The sequence below is a fragment of the Ipomoea triloba genome, chromosome 5 (assembly GCF_003576645.1).
Source record: "Ipomoea triloba cultivar NCNSP0323 chromosome 5, ASM357664v1".
NCBI classification, from domain to species: domain Eukaryota; kingdom Viridiplantae; phylum Streptophyta; class Magnoliopsida; order Solanales; family Convolvulaceae; genus Ipomoea; species Ipomoea triloba.
Window position 1 is genome coordinate 30,786,793 of NC_044920.1, and position 16,365 is coordinate 30,803,157.

General features: G+C 40.3%; 3 protein-coding genes across 4 annotated transcripts; 2 read left to right on the plus strand and 1 right to left on the minus strand.

The window, feature by feature from the left end:
* Positions 1-139: 139 nt before the first annotated feature.
* Positions 140-3,043, plus strand: LOC116020775. Its single transcript, XM_031261300.1, has 2 exons — positions 140-2,324; positions 2,593-3,043. Exons 1-2 carry the CDS (start codon positions 486-488, stop codon positions 2,689-2,691), a joined length of 1,938 nt encoding a protein of 645 aa, XP_031117160.1. The 5' UTR covers positions 140-485; the 3' UTR covers positions 2,692-3,043.
* A 722-nt stretch (positions 3,044-3,765) lies between these two features.
* Positions 3,766-6,681, plus strand: LOC116018701 (calcineurin B-like protein 3). 2 transcript variants are annotated; one of them, XM_031258666.1, is made up of 10 exons: positions 3,766-3,882; positions 4,554-4,648; positions 4,753-4,907; positions 5,216-5,298; positions 5,399-5,458; positions 5,643-5,751; positions 5,840-5,892; positions 5,967-6,047; positions 6,232-6,344; positions 6,427-6,681. In XM_031258666.1, the coding sequence occupies exons 3-10, from the start codon at positions 4,784-4,786 to the stop codon at positions 6,482-6,484; spliced, it is 681 nt and encodes a 226-aa protein (XP_031114526.1). In that variant the 5' UTR covers positions 3,766-3,882; positions 4,554-4,648; positions 4,753-4,783; the 3' UTR covers positions 6,485-6,681. The 2 variants fall into 2 exon arrangements, with proteins under 2 accessions (XP_031114526.1, XP_031114525.1); XM_031258665.1 differs by having other exon boundaries at positions 3,772-3,930.
* LOC116018700 (acetylajmalan esterase-like) lies at positions 6,657-8,789 on the minus strand. The gene is made up of 5 exons (XM_031258664.1): positions 8,493-8,789; positions 7,895-8,107; positions 7,657-7,808; positions 7,295-7,568; positions 6,657-7,033 (listed from the first exon to the last, which is right to left on the minus strand). The coding sequence occupies exons 1-5, from the start codon at positions 8,752-8,754 to the stop codon at positions 6,819-6,821; spliced, it is 1,116 nt and encodes a 371-aa protein (XP_031114524.1). The 5' UTR covers positions 8,755-8,789; the 3' UTR covers positions 6,657-6,818.
* Positions 8,790-16,365: the final 7,576 nt, after the last annotated feature.

Sequence of the window (16,365 nt, forward strand, 5' to 3'; positions counted from 1 at the left end):
ATTTATGAAAATGAGTGGTGGGAGTATAACATGATTATGGAACGTTACAAGTTATTCTTACCAACATTTTCTTGTGTTTTTCCAATAACAGTCAAACGCTATAGGCATGTGTTCAACTGAATTCAGATGAATAGTATGAATCCCTGTTTGTATATGAAGAAAAAGAACATAAAGTGGTGAGTTTTAAGGATAAAAAACGGAAGACGCAGGAGTGAAAGAAGCAATTCTGGGAAAGATGAATGTATGAAAGAAATTGCAGACACGGTCGGCCACATGGGAAGAGGAGGGGCCCAATGATTGTACCTGTCCTCTTCATACCTACGCATCATTTTTATGGTCAATCAAAGAAGCTCCCAAGTTGGAGTATCTTACAATACAAACGATTATCTATCAGAGGCCACCATTTTTTATATTCTTCTGCGCATAATACCCTAAATTCTCCAGGGGGAAAAGAGGAGAAGAAGAAAGGAGGTGTGATTGTGTGAATGGAATTGGAAGCATATTCTGACAAGAAAGAACCCAATGCTTCTTCACCGGCGTGGCAAGAAATGTTTTTGTCTGCATCAATGAGAAAGCCCGAGGAGCCATCACCCCAGCCGCCAAAGCCAAAACCTTTGTCCTCGTTATCCTCGGATGATCAGAATTCCTCGTCATGGGACCCACAGGTACGCCTTGCTATCTACATAGCCATGGCGCATGCTGGGCTAGCCCTCATGATTTTCCTTCTTTATGGCATTTGTAAATTGCTTGAACAATACATGCGCCCGCTTCTCTGGGCTGTGCTGTGTTCAATCCCTATGAGGGTAATAGAGCAGACTCTTGTTGCGTTTTGGTCCGAGCCTCTCAAGATGGGGCTCACTGAGACCTTTTTGGCTATCCCTGTGGCCCTTTTCAGGGTTGTTGTTGGGACCATTGTTGATATTAAGGAGAAGGTGTTCAGTATTGTGCTTAGGAGGAAAAAAGTTTATGTTTTTAGGGGGCGTCGTAGGAGTGCGTTTTACAGATTGCTGAGATTGCTAGTGTCTTTCTGGGTGTTTGTGTTTGCTTATGAGAGAATTGGGGCTGTTAGCTCCATAGCACTTCTTGCACTGGGCTTCCTGTTTTCGGCTTCCAGTGTGGATTCGACAATGAGTGCAGTTAGTACTCTTAGGAGTCAGAGCTTTCGCAGGTTGCCCATTAGTTCTTTCTTCACCAGGGGGATATTGAAAAGGCTGAAAACCATCGTGGCGATTGGATTGATAGTTGGATTGAGCGTTGGTTCTTTGACTGGCGCTATATTCTTTTCGTATAAGATTGGGGTTGAGGGGAGAGATGCTGTTATTGGGCTGAAATCGCATGTGGAGGAGAACAATTACACCGAGAGAATTGGTATTACGAAATGGATGGATGACTATGATGTGGCTGGGATGGTTGATAAGTATACGACTCAATTATATGAAACTGTGTCTATTCAGATTGATACCTATGCAATGCAGTACAATATGACCGAGTTTGTTTCTGGCATCAAACACTTTGTCATAACTCCATCAAGAAACGCTTCAGGGCGCTCCAGAGCTATGGCTCCCCCATCTCCGTATGCTGAGAAGATGTTGAGCCTGAAAAAGAGGATTAGGGATCGAGAATGGGGGCGAATATACACGGAAGTGGAAGTTATATTTAGGGAACTTTTGATTACCAGAGAGGACTTGGTTGAGAAGGCAAAAGGATTTGCCCTTCAAGGAGCTAATGTGATGCAGCGTGTATTAGTTAGTAGTAGATCTGTTCTGGGTGGCAGTGTGAAGATCATGTTTCTGATTGCGAATTCCATCGTTTCTGGAGCTGCTGGTGTTTTCAATTTTATGTCTCAGTCGATGGTCTTCTTTTGGGTGCTGCATTACCTTATAACATCTGAATCGGGTGGAGTAACAGAACAAGTAATATATATGCTTCCTATTTCAAGTTCTGCAAGGACTCGGTGTGTTGAGGTTCTTGACAAAGCTATTTCCGGTGTTCTTTTGGCAACTGTGGAAATCGCTGTTTTCCAGGGTTGTTTGACTTGGCTCCTTTTTAGATTGTTCTCGGTACACTTCTTGTACATGTCAACTCTACTCGCTTTTATCAGTTCGTTGTTTCCACTTCTTCCGTACTGGCTATCAACAATCCCATCAGCGTTACAATTAATCTTGGAAGGACGATACATCCTGGCCATCAGCATATCCGTCATTCATCTCGTGCTTATGGATTACGGTGCTTCTGAAATTCAAGAGGATATTCCTGGCTATAGTGCTTATCTCACTGGTCTCAGCATCATCGGTGGAATGACATTGTTCCCATCAGCAGTCGAGGTAAACCTAAATCATATGCTGCTAGGCTGTTTAAAGGCCAAAACCCATTACCCATCAGGCAATATAATCAAGCCTTAATCTTTAGGTTCATTCAGTAGGGGAAGAAAAGAACCATTCACTCTAAACTTAACATCAATTTCGCTATCATCTATGCCCTCTTGGTTGTTAAATGTATAATCCTTGTACAATTACTTAATTAGTTTAGTTGCTCAAATAAATGCTGCAATTGCAGTTAGATTTTGATGATCTTTAATATAATACGCTGCAGGGAGCAATAATGGGACCACTGATAACTACGGTTGTTATTGCCATCAAGGATCTATACGCAGAATTTGTTTTGGAGGGACAGAAGAAGAAGGATAAGTAGGACCTAGTTCCGTTAGTGATATCTTGTCTGAAGCCATTGCAGGGAAAAGTACAAAGAGCTATCAATTTGTTTTGGCTAAGGCACAATAAATATACTAGTTATTCTGTATTTTTTTCGCCTCGTTTAGCATTTCTAGGCATATCAGAGTAAGATGATAGTTATGATGCTTGGTTTAGTTGTACATTGTGGGTATCCATTTGTATATTACTGTTGTGGAATGGTGGGGTTTCAGGTGGAACTGTTCTGGTCTTTTGGAAAGTTTGGCCTTTTAGATATGGCATTGTGTGTAGTGCTGTAAATAGTTAAGACTCATCTTGAGATGATAATGAATGTTGTTCTTATTTGCATTGCAGATTTGCAGTACTGTCTGACTTTTCTTTCTATCAGAAAACATGTGAGTTGGATTAGATTTTCAGTGAAAAGTGTGCTGAGCAAACATTGTAGTGGGACTACTGCAAAAAAACATTGATTTTTCTAGATGGATGGCTTCGATTAGTATTATTAGTGGGCAACAGTTCTCACGAGAACACGTATACATATACATACATATATATATTGTTGCACAAATCGGTCCAGACGCCCGCTTAAGCGTTATGCATCCTTAGACCGTGACAATTTCCCTCCTAAGCACCCACCTAGCGACCAGTCACCTAGGCGTCCGCCTAACGCCTAATTCAGCCGACTCGGTTGCCCAGCGCCTAATCCAACGTTGAAATAATGAAGTTGTCCACACACTAGCTTAATTGATTCTTAGATAGAAGATTACACTCAAGAACACTGAATCGACTTAACGTCGTTAAATATCGTGATTTAACTTATTCACAATTACAGTAGGGTCGAGTGGGACCCGGGGCAATAGATTTGGCCAAGTAAATGAAATACTCCATAATGAATTTGATGGGAATATGTAGTATGCGAACGACGCCGTTGCAGTCGTTTAGTGTCGTGACAACTGTCAGCTACAGGGGACCCCAAATTACCTCGTCACGTTCGCAACTGTCAAGTTCATCATTTACAAAATAAAAAATAAAAAATAAAAAAATAATAATAAATAATTGTAGTGTTCATACGATACACCGTACTCCTAGTCCCATTTTACAACGTTTTATACTTTTTATCATAAAAAGAGCGGAAAAAGATCGAAGGGAAGCACGGAAAGCATCGCGATTCTTGTGTTGTGCGTCAGCAGAGGTAGAAATTCATCGCTGTCTCGGCTCTGTTTCTGTTTAATCTATGAAGGTTGGTCTTTTTTTTTCCTTTGTTTCTGTTTATGAATGTAAGCGAGTTAGAGAATCAATCGGTTGTTGTATGAAACCCTGACTGGTAGTGATTCAACTGTTCGTGATTCTCGGATCTGTCCGCGTTAAGGTTCGACGTTGGATCAGTTATTTTGTTGGGTTAATTGTTGAAGTATCGCAGTAATCAATCTAAATAGTTTGTATATTCGATTGAGTGGTTGGAATCAGTGGATTTTTATTGCTTTTCCCGTGATTCTATGGTGATTTTTGAAATTCTGCTATCGGATAGTTATGTTTACAGCAGCATAGTGATGAAACACATGAAAAGGTTAGATTTTTGAAATCATATCAGTGAAAATGTTTTTTTCTTTTTAATGCAAATTCTATTGGAATTTAGGAGCTTTAGTAATTAAGTGTTTTGAAATTTTGAGTTGAAACCTCTAGGGCTCTAGGAGATGTTTCTGAAGGATTTGAAGCTGGGTATTGATCAAAAGTAAATAAAGTTTGATATTTGGTCATTTCTAAGATCTGATTGATGCTGCCAAAAGTAGCCTTATCTTATCTTTGAATCTCTAGTATTATTTCTTTTGATCAAACAATAACAGTTTTATACTTACATTTCAGATTAATTTGAAAGAGATACATAGCTTTGTATAGTCATCCTTCACAACGTTCAGCATTTTGTGTTCAGACTAACAGAAGTAGAGAATGGTCAAGAGGTTGCTTAAACACTCCCTGTTTGTGTTCCGCTTCTATATTTTTTTCTTTTCTCATGGGCAGTCTATTAAACTTGACTTCTCCCATTCCCCTCTTTGTTTGAAAGGTATGGAGCATTTTGATGTGCAGGAGTTACCATGTTGCAGTGTTTAGAGGGAGTCAAGCATTTGGGTGCTTCCTTACTACGGTGTTGTGATCTTGATTTGTATAGGCAAACAAGGGGCCTTGACGATCCTGAAGTCCTTGCACGAGAAACCGTGTGTATGTTACTTTGACAGTACTCTCAGTTTGTTTCCATGGATTTGTGTACTATCATTGGCTCCAGCTTTGGTTTTTACTTTTTATTTCATCTTGGGATCTACTAGCTTTTCTTTCATAACGTTTTTTTTTTAATTATAGTTTACATTTTGTCCTCAATATTGCAGAAGTACTAGGAAATATAACAAAATTTTCAATTTTTGCATAATTATTATTTTGTGTGTGTGTTAACCATTGTGCCTAAGGAGTTAGGTATTTGTATACATGGATAGGACCACTCACTACTCCGTGGTATTATCTCTTTGGTGCAGTTAGTGTCAGTGAAATTGAAGCACTCTATGAGTTATTTAAGAAGATTAGCAGTGCTGTGATTGATGACGGGCTAATCAACAAGGTTTACCTTTATCCTTGCTTAGATTTTGTGATCTCACTTCTCAAGATAGCTTCCAATTATATTGTTTTATCCAGTAAATATTTGACTTTGACATTAACAGGAAGAGTTCCAATTGGCCCTATTCAAGACAAACAAAAAGGAAAGCTTGTTTGCTGATCGGGTATCTTAATCCCTTCTTGTTGATTGTGAACCAGAGTTTAATTTTACTGCATGCAGGCTCTTCAAATAAATTGATGCACTATTTATGCTTTTCATCTTGTGAATTACGGACAGGAATGTTTTGTTTTCTTGACTAAAATTTTGGAAGAATCAAGAAAAACACTTCTCATACCTGTGACATGCAGGTGTTTGACTTGTTTGACACGAAGCATAATGGAATCCTTGGTTTTGAGGAGTTTGCTCGTGCACTATCTGTTTTTCATCCAAATGCCCCTATTGATGATAAGATTGAGTGTATGTTAGATCCTTAATCTGTATATGTGATATTGAAATTTAAAATTTGAATTATCTGGTTAATGCGTTTCGTTTCTTTATCATGCAGTTTCTTTTCAACTATACGATCTCAAGCAACAAGGCTTCATTGAGAGACAAGAGGTGACTTTCTATTATAAATACCTCATCATGTACTCTACTTTAAATTCCAACACTTGTATTGTGAGAGCTCTCAGGTGAAGCAAATGGTGGTTGCTACCCTTGCTGAATCGGGCATGAACCTTTCAGATGATGTTATCGAGAGTATTATTGACAAGGTACTTACTTCATCATCCTAGATGCCTATTTTTATTCGGTTCGTTATTCTTCTCCAAATATCATTTTTTGACCTATCGAAAAAGAGGAAAAGGATGGATGACCTTGGTCATGGTAGAACCGAACTGCCTAATGCCTCTAATTTCAAAAACTTAATTTGGGTTTTGTCGTTCAATTTCTCTGCAGACCTTTGAGGAAGCTGATACCAAACATGACGGGAAGATTGATAAGGAGGAATGGAGGAATCTCGTCTTGCGACACCCATCACTTCTGAAGAATATGACCCTTCAGTACCTCAAGTATATCCCACTCACTACAATACACTCTCTCGGGATGGCATTAACTAGATTGTGCTAACATCGTTCTTGCTTGCTTTAACAGGGACATTACAACTACGTTTCCAAGCTTTGTGTTCCACTCTAGAGTCGAGGATACCTGATAAAGGATTGCATAAGGTTCTTTGATGAAGTCAGCTTTTCTTCCTTTCTTGCAACCATGTTGCTGCTATGATACATACATATATTTGTATTGCATTGCGGTTTTCTTTTATTCTATCATTAAGTGATTTGTTATTCTTTTTGGGATCAGTTTGTGTAGTTTTGCTGCCAATAAAATAAAAACCGGATTCTTATTCAATTCATTGCTTCTTTCACATTTTGGCTTCTTATATGTATACTGAATGAACTATAAATCGAGTCAAGCTGAGCCCCCCGATTATGGTTGATTTGAGCTCAATTCGACTCGATAGTAACTTAATTGAATTCAAACTACTTCTAATGACACTCAAGTTTAGGTAAGATGTCACTGATCACCCAGTCGGACATTATCTGGTGACCATGTTGAGTTATATGAGCTTCATCCCAGGATATGAACTTTTCCGGCTGTTGACAGACCGGCACTCCGGCAGTTCCACACAGTCTTGTGACATCAAAATTGTAGTCTCCTCCAGTCCCACAGCAAGCTTTGTGCAACTCTATCTTACTGAATCCTGCAAAAGGATTATATATGGACTGGTTAGATTCAAATTAAAATTGGTCTTTCCCTCTTCCTCCTACACGCCCCTCCACACAATTACTTTTTGACAGGTTCCAAGCAATATCTGGAGACCTTTGGCATGGGATTGACTCTGATACCAAATTGAAACATGTGCTTCATCTCAAGTTCTCAACTAAAAGTCTAAGCTGATAGTTGGATTGCATATTTATGTTTATATATTATATATGCTGAACACATTTCAAGTTGATCTTACCCAGTTTTTTAGCGTTGCGGATGAGATTGAGGAAAGCATTGTAGTAATCTCCATATACAATCACTGTGTTTGGGTTTTCTTTCTTCAGTTTTTCAATGGCTTTTATAACCAGGTTGTTGTGGTGCTTGGCTACATCATTTAGTTTCCTGATGCAGTTGTGATCGTCGTAGTCTGCGTCGTCGTGTGTCTGGAAATCTGTAAGGAAGACCGGGAGACAACCGATCGGAAAACTTCCCGGAACTACTATCTTCACTCCTCCACTCTTAATAACTCTCTGCAGCAAAAAGGAAGAAACTTTAATTTTCTCCTATGATCTGTATTTTGTTCAAGAAAAGGAAAGAAAAGATCAAAAGAAAGCATACCCTGACACCCTCAGCTATGGCGTCAACAACTTCTGGAGCCATGGCTTTCATTTCTTCAACTGGCCTTCCTTGAAGTAACAAGGGGTAACTATAATCATCGGGTCCAATCTTGCCGACGAAGAAGAGAGCAGACTTGAGTTTCTTGGCACAATCTATTGATCCAAAGGGATTAGAGACAGATGAGATTATTTCGCCGGAAAAACAAGAATGTGAGATTGGTATATGTAATGTAATGTACCGTGATCATCAAGGCAGATAGAGTTGAAGTGTGTAAACATCCAATCGAGCTGCACGTCGAGGGAGCTATGGGTCCTAGTGAGGGGGATGTTCTTGGCGGCCAAAACATGATCTGGCAACGCCGTAGCGCCGGCAACTGCAAAGTTCGCTCCGTGCCGGAAATCAGCATCTTTGTTCTTGTACGGATTCAGAAACGGTAGACCGGCGGCCTTGGCTGCATGAAAACGAAACATATTTAAACACGAATATAATGATACCATCAGCTAGGCGCTAGTCAGGCGGTAGAAGAGCGCCTAGGGTGGTATAGGAGCGCCTAGACAGCCTAGGCAGTGCCTGATGGACTCGGCCGAATTAGGCGCTAGACTGTTGAGTCAGCCGAATTAGGCGCTAGTCAGGCGGTAGAAGAGCGCCTAGGGTGGTAGAGGAGTGCCTAGACGGCCTAGGAGGTGCCTGATGGACTTGGCCGAATTAGGCGCTAGGCTGGCGAGTCGACCTAATTAGGCGCTAGGCAGCCCTTAGGAGGGAAATTGCCACAATCCAGAGACGCCTAGACCGTACCTAGACCATGCCTAGACCGATTTTTACCACAATGACTATACCTATGTAATCAATCATGAGAAGTCCGTCGGAGCAACGGCCGGTGACGTTCTTGAAAAAGGTCTCGCCATAAGGGGGATGGGCGCAGGGGAAAGCCGTTAAGTTGGAGGTCTCCAGGATATAGTTTCCGGTGTCGGAGGTGGAATCGCCGAGCTGATATATTTGATCAAACTTGCAACTTTTCAAATCGGCAGCAGCTGCCATGGCTGCTTGCAAGATCATGAAACAGATGAACAAGACTAGAGCTTTTTCGTTGGCCATCATTTTCACTTTTCAAGTCTGTACTACGTTGGTGTTTTTGCTCATATGTAACACACCCTAATTTATAGTGCATACATAGCCAAAGGAAACTGAAATAATAAATTAATATCACTCCCAAGATGAGAAACTGAAATCAGTAGTAAATGCAACACTTCTAACCACAATAAAATGTAACTATACAAGCAATTCAACCATTCACATTCCTCACGTGATGATACTCTTGAGGACTTTAAGAGTGCATGTAAAATTTCATGAGTTTAATTTGTTTATTTAATTTTTTAGAAATATTATAAATAATTTTGTTAATTATATTATATCCCAGGTAAAAAAAATTTTAAGTTCAGTGTCATATGCAAACGAGACTAAAAAAATAAACTAATATCACTCCAAGATCGAGAAACTAAAAACTCTCATGACTTCGTTTGTTCAATTTTTTAAAATATTATAAATAAGTACTAGGAAATATAACAAAATTGGGAAAATTGTAATTTATGTCCCTCCATAATATGTCAATTATCAATGTCACCCCTGAACTATTAGTGGTGTAAATATTGCCCTTCAATTTTCAAAAATAGTACATATATTGTCCCTCCCATGGTGTAAATATTGCCCCTCTGTCGGTACGGGAGGGGCAATATATGTACCGTTTTTTAAAATTGAGGGGCAACATTTACACCACTAATAATTCAGGGGTGACATTGATAATTGGCATATTATGGAGGGGCAAAAATTACAATTTTTCCTAACAAATTTTTTAATTTTTGCATATTTATTATTTTGTGTGTGTGTGTGTGTTAATCATTGTGCCTAAGGAGTTAGGTATTTGTATACATGGATAGGACCACTCACAACTCCGTGGTATTATCTCTTTGGTGCAGTTAGTGTCAGCAGGGGTGAGCAAACGGTCGATCGGTTACATAACCGATCTTGATTTTGACCTTCGTAACCGATCGAAAATCAACGGTCCGTGATGGTTTTGTGACCCCGGGGTGGTCACTCGGCGGGCCAACACAACCGATTGAATCAACAAAATGTAGAAGTAAATCAACAAAAACAAGAGTAGACACAGTATTTTGACGCGGAAACCGAAAGGGTGAAAACCACAGGCCTTTTTGGGTGGTGCCAAGCCAAAACTCACTCATTTTATTGATAGGATACTTATACATATGTTGTTTTGCTGTCTCTAGTCTCAAGAAAAATGTCAGCCTCTCCTCCTGTTGAAAACTCCCCCCCCCCCCCTAGTCTCTCGTTTCTTCCTTTGTTTTATAGTATCAAGGAGGTAGACGTTGAGTAGTAAAAAATGGATAATTAACGGTGAATTTACTAGGATTTATGGATAATAATGGGTAGGTTATGATAGGATTAATGGGTGCTGAAAGTGGTAAGTGGGAAATAATTGAGTAATTAATGGATAATGATGGGGTAATTATTTGGGGGTTATGGAAGAGTGTTAAGGAACCGAATGGTCACGTACCGAGTGCCAACTGTCGAGTCCGAGAGTTATGCCTGACTGCTTGCTAAGTAACATCGACCGAGTGCCTATGCTAGGTATCTATCATCAGTCCCTCACTTTTCTGTGTCTCGCGAAGTATGGCACGGAAAAGTATATCGTCTCGCCTCAAAATCAACTTAATAGCTAACTTCCGAATCAAAATTTGCCGACTCCTTAAACAAGCCTTTAGCCAACCAATACCGACCACCGTTGTATGACTTCGTATTTTTCACACTCCTTTTTTTTTCAATGAGGCACGGTTGACCGAGTGCCGACTCCATTTTCAGGACTCCGGTCGAATCAAAGCACCAACCTTATAGCACCTTTTTCCACTCCTTTTTTCAAGGAGGCACGGTTGACCGAGTCCCGACTCCCTTTCCAAGACTCTAGTCAAACCAAAACACCAGCCTTATAGCACCTTTTCCCACTCCTTTTTTCAAGGNTGAAAACCCCCCCCCCCCCCCTAGTCTCTCGTTTCTTCCTTTGTTTTATAGTATCAAGGAGGTAGACGTTGAGTAGTAAAAAATGGATAATTAACGGTGAATTTACTAGGATTTATGGATAATAATGGGTAGGTTATGATAGGATTAATGGGTGCTGAAAGTGGTAAGTGGGAAATAATTGAGTAATTAATGGATAATGATGGGGTAATTATTTGGGGGTTATGGAAGAGTGTTAAGGAACCGAATGGTCACGTACCGAGTGCCAACTGTCGAGTCCGAGAGTTATGCCTGACTGCTTGCTAAGTAACATCGACCGAGTGCCTATGCTAGGTATCTATCATCAGTCCCTCACTTTTCTGTGTCTCGCGAAGTATGGCACGGAAAAGTATATCGTCTCGCCTCAAAATCAACTTAATAGCTAACTTCCGAATCAAAATTTGCCGACTCCTTAAACAAGCCTTTAGCCAACCAATACCGACCACCGTTGTATGACTTCGTATTTTTCACACTCCTTTTTTTTTCAATGAGGCACGGTTGACCGAGTGCCGACTCCATTTTCAGGACTCCGGTCGAATCAAAGCACCAACCTTATAGCACCTTTTTCCACTCCTTTTTTCAAGGAGGCACGGTTGACCGAGTCCCGACTCCCTTTCCAAGACTCTAGTCAAACCAAAACACCAGCCTTATAGCACCTTTTCCCACTCCTTTTTTCAAGGAGGCACGGTTGACCGAGTGCCGACTCCTTTTTCAGGACTCCAGTCCAACCAAAACAACAACTGCCCGGTTGACCGAGTGCCGACTCCTTTTTCAGGACTCCGGTCCAACCAAAACAACAACTGCCTTATAGCCCCTTTTTCACACTCCTTTTTCAAGGAAGCACGGTTGACCGAGTGTCGACTCCTTTTTCAAGACTCCGGTCCAACCAAAACAACAACTGCTTTATAGCCCCTTTTTCACACTCCTTTTTCAAGGAAGCACGGTTGACCGAGTGCCGACTCCTTTTTCAGGACTCCGGTCCAACCAAAACAACAACCGCCTTATAACTTCTTTTCCCACTCCCTTTTCAGGGAGGCACGGTTGACCGAGTGCCAACTCCTTTCTCAGGACTCCGGCCAATCGTCCGAGTCCCTCAGTCTCTAGAGCCGTCAATCACACGTTCATACAGTTAGACTGTCTCAGTTACTCATTATAAGCAATCAATCTCATGCTCATATATGTAGTTAGACTGCCTCATTACTCATTCGTAAGCAAAGGCAGGTAGACTGCCAAACTCGAAGGCGATCCAGAGATCATTAGAAATTTAGGTTATCTCAACCCAACTCAAAGGCAGGCAGACTGCCAAACTCAAAGGCAATCCGAAGATCATTAGAAATTTAGGTTATCTCAACCCAACTCAAAAGCGATCCGAAGATCATTAGAACTTTGGGTTATCTCAACCTAACTCAAAGGCGATCCGAAGATCATTAGAACTTTAGGTTATCTCAACCCAACTCAAAAGCGATTCGAAGATCATTAGAACTTTGGGTTATCTCAACCCAACTCAAAGGCGATCCGAAGATCATTAGAACTTTGGGTTATCTCAACCCAACTCATGAGGCAGGCAGACTGCCAAACTGAAAGGCGATCCGAAGATCATTAGAATTTTAGGTTATCTCAACCCAACTCAAAGGCAGGCAGACTGCCAAACTCGCTTGCCTAGAGGTGATCGTGGATCACTCGGACTTAACTAAGTTATCTCAACTTAGCATCTCGATAGGGTAGATTGACTACCTCACTCACTCATCCGTAAGCAATCACAGATCGCTTTTAGGATCTGACTAGGTATCACAGATCCTTAATCAGTCCCCGGATTTTACTCAAACCATTTAAAGGGCTGGTTAAACCGAAACTCAATCGTACCAATTAGAGGGCTGGTAGACCACCCGAGTCAATCTCGGCTCGACCGGCTACTTGATTGACCCTTTACAATTTATTTCGCTAGAGGTACATCATACATCAAATCAAACATTAGCTATGTTACAATAATTTTGATAATTAAACTAGAGACGAAAACAAAGCTTTCGTACTCCTGCTTTCTGAGCAATCTGGCAGACCATATTTCTATGGTCGACTGGGTCGAGTCCCTCAGTCGTTGGATATCTCGCTTGGTGGTTTCTCAAGTTTGATGACGGCTCATTTTTATTTTTACAAACATCCGGCCGGGATCGGATCATGGCTGGAGTGCGCGGTCGGCGGTAGTTCAAATAGCTAATGGTGCTTTTTCGAGAATGCTCAACAATTCCCAAAATTCCTTTGGCGAGAAAGCTCATTGTAGTTCCACCATGCATTCGTGTTAATGATTGAAGATCAAAGACGTACCTTTGTTTAATCCTGCCATATGCAATTTTCCTTCCACTTACATACTCTTAGAGCCATGTACTTGCTTTTCCGAAATATTTACATGTGCCGTATGCATATGTACAATTCTCTTTAATTTTTCCTTTCTCCCACACATGCCACGTACTGCTATATATGTTGATTTCCCATATTCCTTAGCACATTTGTGAGGTACATACAAGAAACTGCCATGTATATTTCCATGCTTATAGCTCAATGCATTCATGCGTGTATATACATTCCACCTTAACATGGTAAGTTGTCTAGACAAAAGCAAGAGGTGAAAACCATTTTTCTCCAAAAATTTCTACGCCATTACCCCTCTTTCAGGGCATTTAGAATTTAAAATTTCCTTCTATAGCTATGGAAAACAATATATTGGACGGAGTCCCTCAGTCTCATTTCATATTCACGTCCAGCTCATATGTCGATTGGCCACTACCCCAGTGCATAGATATTGGAGAAGTACGTACAACCAAAAGATTGTCATGCATATTTGTTTACTAGAATGGTAATTAAATTTGCCTTACTTGTGTGCTCCCTTGCTTCTTGATTGCCAGACTATCTCCCAAAAATTTCTGCTTTCACAGCCGAACACCTAGCCCAGTGTTCCTTGTTTGAACCTTCTGCTAAAAGTTTCCAGATTCTAGTGTGCTTGAAAACTGACTTTTTCGCCGCCTACATTCCATTGCCATCCACCTTTCGTCAAGCACCCTCCGCCGACGGTCTATCGTTTTCCGGTAAGCCATTGATGAAGACTCCGTTTCATTTGCAATCTACTGTAATAATAATAATAATAATAATAATGAAGATAGCTGCCGTTGTAGGTCAAACGGTAGTCAATCTTTCAGCACTCCCATTAGCCACCTGGTTGGTAGTCCCTTGTTCGAAATAGCATTGTATTCGAAGAGCCTATTGTAATTATTGCGTATGGCATTTCTTCCCCACCGATGAGTCTTCTGACATTTTTCTGCTACGTATATATTCATGTTTTCTCAAGCCTTCTTTGCATAAAGAAGGCTGGTACTAATATCTTCATTCTTTTTCCCCCTAAAATATGGAATTTTTGGAGTTTTCCTTACTGCTCTCAATTTGAGCTCACAAACTTAACACATACATACATGTTTGCTACCCCGGCCCTATCTTTGCCACGTATGCATGCATTCTTTCCATATAAATCAAGTGTGTGTAGACGTCAACTTTTCACATTCCATATTTTTTGTGCCAAAATCTCCATGTAAAATTAAAATATTTCCGTGTGGAAATTACATTCCCGGACCATATTTTTATGGCTGGCTGACCTTCAATCAACTGCTATTGACTTACCATATTTCCCATGGCCGACCACTCTCTCGCTTATGGCAGATAGACTCCGGCTCTCATTCGCTTTCCAAGGCAATATATTCTCACCCAAGCATGGTAATGTATATAAACGTATGAAAAGCTTTCCATGTATAAATGTTCCTTAATATTATAAAAATGCATCTTTCTATATGAAGATCAAATCTTCCAAACAAGGACGTACCAGCATACACCAGTGGATGTTCTCGATCTTCTTCTGTATCTGTTGTTCTCTCGCATCCGACAATATCGCCCCCTTCTTGCCCGTCTTTCAGAACGACTCTCACCCATCTTTCAGGGTGATTTTTCACCCGTCTTTCAGGGCGATTCTAGCCGATCGTATTTCTATGATCGACTGTCTAAGGTGCTCGGTCGAGTCCCTCAGTTTGCTAGTGATCTCGTATTCTTTCGTATTTCTAATTTGCTATCGGCTGCGGTTACGACTGGGTGCTTCAACAAAATCATTGATTATGTCTGGTCGCCTGGTTCATTCTACTCACTGCTTGTCTGCTTCGAATTTTCCCATAATCTTCCAAATACAATATGTTTTGAGGTATGTAATAACTTTATGTATTGTGTAGAAACTCCATTTTCCTTTAATTGCCACGTTCAGTAGGTTGCAGGCCATATTTTCCATGTAAATATGTATACTTTGAGATGAGATTGCATATAATGGAGGCGTATTTTCTCTCATGAACATGAAAATTTTCATTTTCATATCTCAGCCGCACATAGAACAGAATGCTTTGAGATGTCAATAAAGGTTACCTCTTTGTGAATAACATCATCGTAGAAGCAATTCGAATACACAGCAGATAGTTCTCCTTCCTTGATTTCCTCGCGACAGTGATAGGAGTACACAGACTTTTTGTATCGGTCCCCACAGACGGCGCCAGTGATGGTTTTGTGACTCCGGGGTGGTCACTCCGCGGGCCAACACAACCGCTTGAATCAACAAAATGTACAAGTAAATCAACAAAAACAAGAGTAGACACAGTATTTTGACGTGGAAACTGAAAGGGAGAAAACCACGGGCCTTTTTGGGCGGTGCCAAGCCAAAACTCACTCATTTTATTGATAGGATACTTGTACATACGTTGTTTTGCTGTCTTCTAGTCTCAAGAAAAATGTCAGCCTCTCCTCCTGTTGAATTTACTAGGATTTATGGATAATAATGGGTAGGTTATGATAGGATTAATGGGTGCTGAAAGTGGTAAGTGGGAAATAATTGAGTAATTAATGGATAATGATGGGGTAATTATTTGGGGGTTATGGAAGAGTGTTAAGGAACCGAATGGTCACGTACCGAGTGCCAACTATCGAGTACGTCCGAGAGTTATGCCTGACTGCTTGCTAAGTAACATCGACCGAGTGCCTATGCTAGGTATCTATCAGTCCGTTTTCGATCCGTTACCAAAAAATCGAACATAAATCAAAATTCAAAAGTCAAAATAAAAAATTACATAAACATACTTACATACATACTACCTTACACAAGCATGCATACTGTTTATTATCATTATTATGCTGTCCCCTCTTAACAGAAGAATAACTGAAAAATCGAAAAATGGAAAAAAAAAAATAAAGAATTTGGACTAATAACGGTAACGGACCAATAACCGATTTTTTAGTCGGTTCGATTATAGGTTAACAATTATCGTTAACTGATTTTTGCTCACCCCTAAGTGTCAGTGAAATTGAAGCACTCTACGAGTTATTTAAGAAGATTAGCAGTGCTGTAATTGATGACGGGCCAAGCTCATTTGCCACTTGAGTTTTCCCATTGAGTTAATATTTGTGCTTTTCATGGCCTCTAACGTCATTAACTAGTTTGTGCAGATTACATACATATATTTATATTGCATTGCGGTTTTCTTTTATTCTATCATTAAGTGATTTAATTTGTTATTCTTTTTGGGATCAGTTTGTGTAGTTTTGCTGCCAATAAAATAAAACTGGATT

Excerpts from the sequence above, each read along its gene's own strand:
- LOC116020775 (XM_031261300.1), top strand. The coding sequence starts at position 486 with ATGGAATTGGAAGCATATTCTGACAAGAAAGAACCCAATGCTTCTTCA. Across the intron at positions 2,325-2,592 it reads TGTTCCCATCAGCAGTCGAG|GGAGCAATAATGGGACCACT; the intron begins GTAAACCTAAAT and ends AATACGCTGCAG.
- LOC116018701 (XM_031258666.1), top strand. The coding sequence starts at position 4,784 with ATGTTGCAGTGTTTAGAGGGAGTCAAGCATTTGGGTGCTTCCTTACTA. Across the intron at positions 5,299-5,398 it reads ATGACGGGCTAATCAACAAG|GAAGAGTTCCAATTGGCCCT; the intron begins GTTTACCTTTAT and ends TGACATTAACAG. Across the intron at positions 6,345-6,426 it reads ATGACCCTTCAGTACCTCAA|GGACATTACAACTACGTTTC; the intron begins GTATATCCCACT and ends TTGCTTTAACAG.
- LOC116018700 (XM_031258664.1), bottom strand. The coding sequence starts at position 8,754 with ATGATGGCCAACGAAAAAGCTCTAGTCTTGTTCATCTGTTTCATGATC. Across the intron at positions 8,108-8,492 it reads TCTCATGATTGATTACATAG|CCAAGGCCGCCGGTCTACCG; the intron begins GTATAGTCATTG and ends GTTTTCATGCAG. Across the intron at positions 7,034-7,294 it reads CCGCAACGCTAAAAAACTGG|GATTCAGTAAGATAGAGTTG; the intron begins GTAAGATCAACT and ends ATCCTTTTGCAG.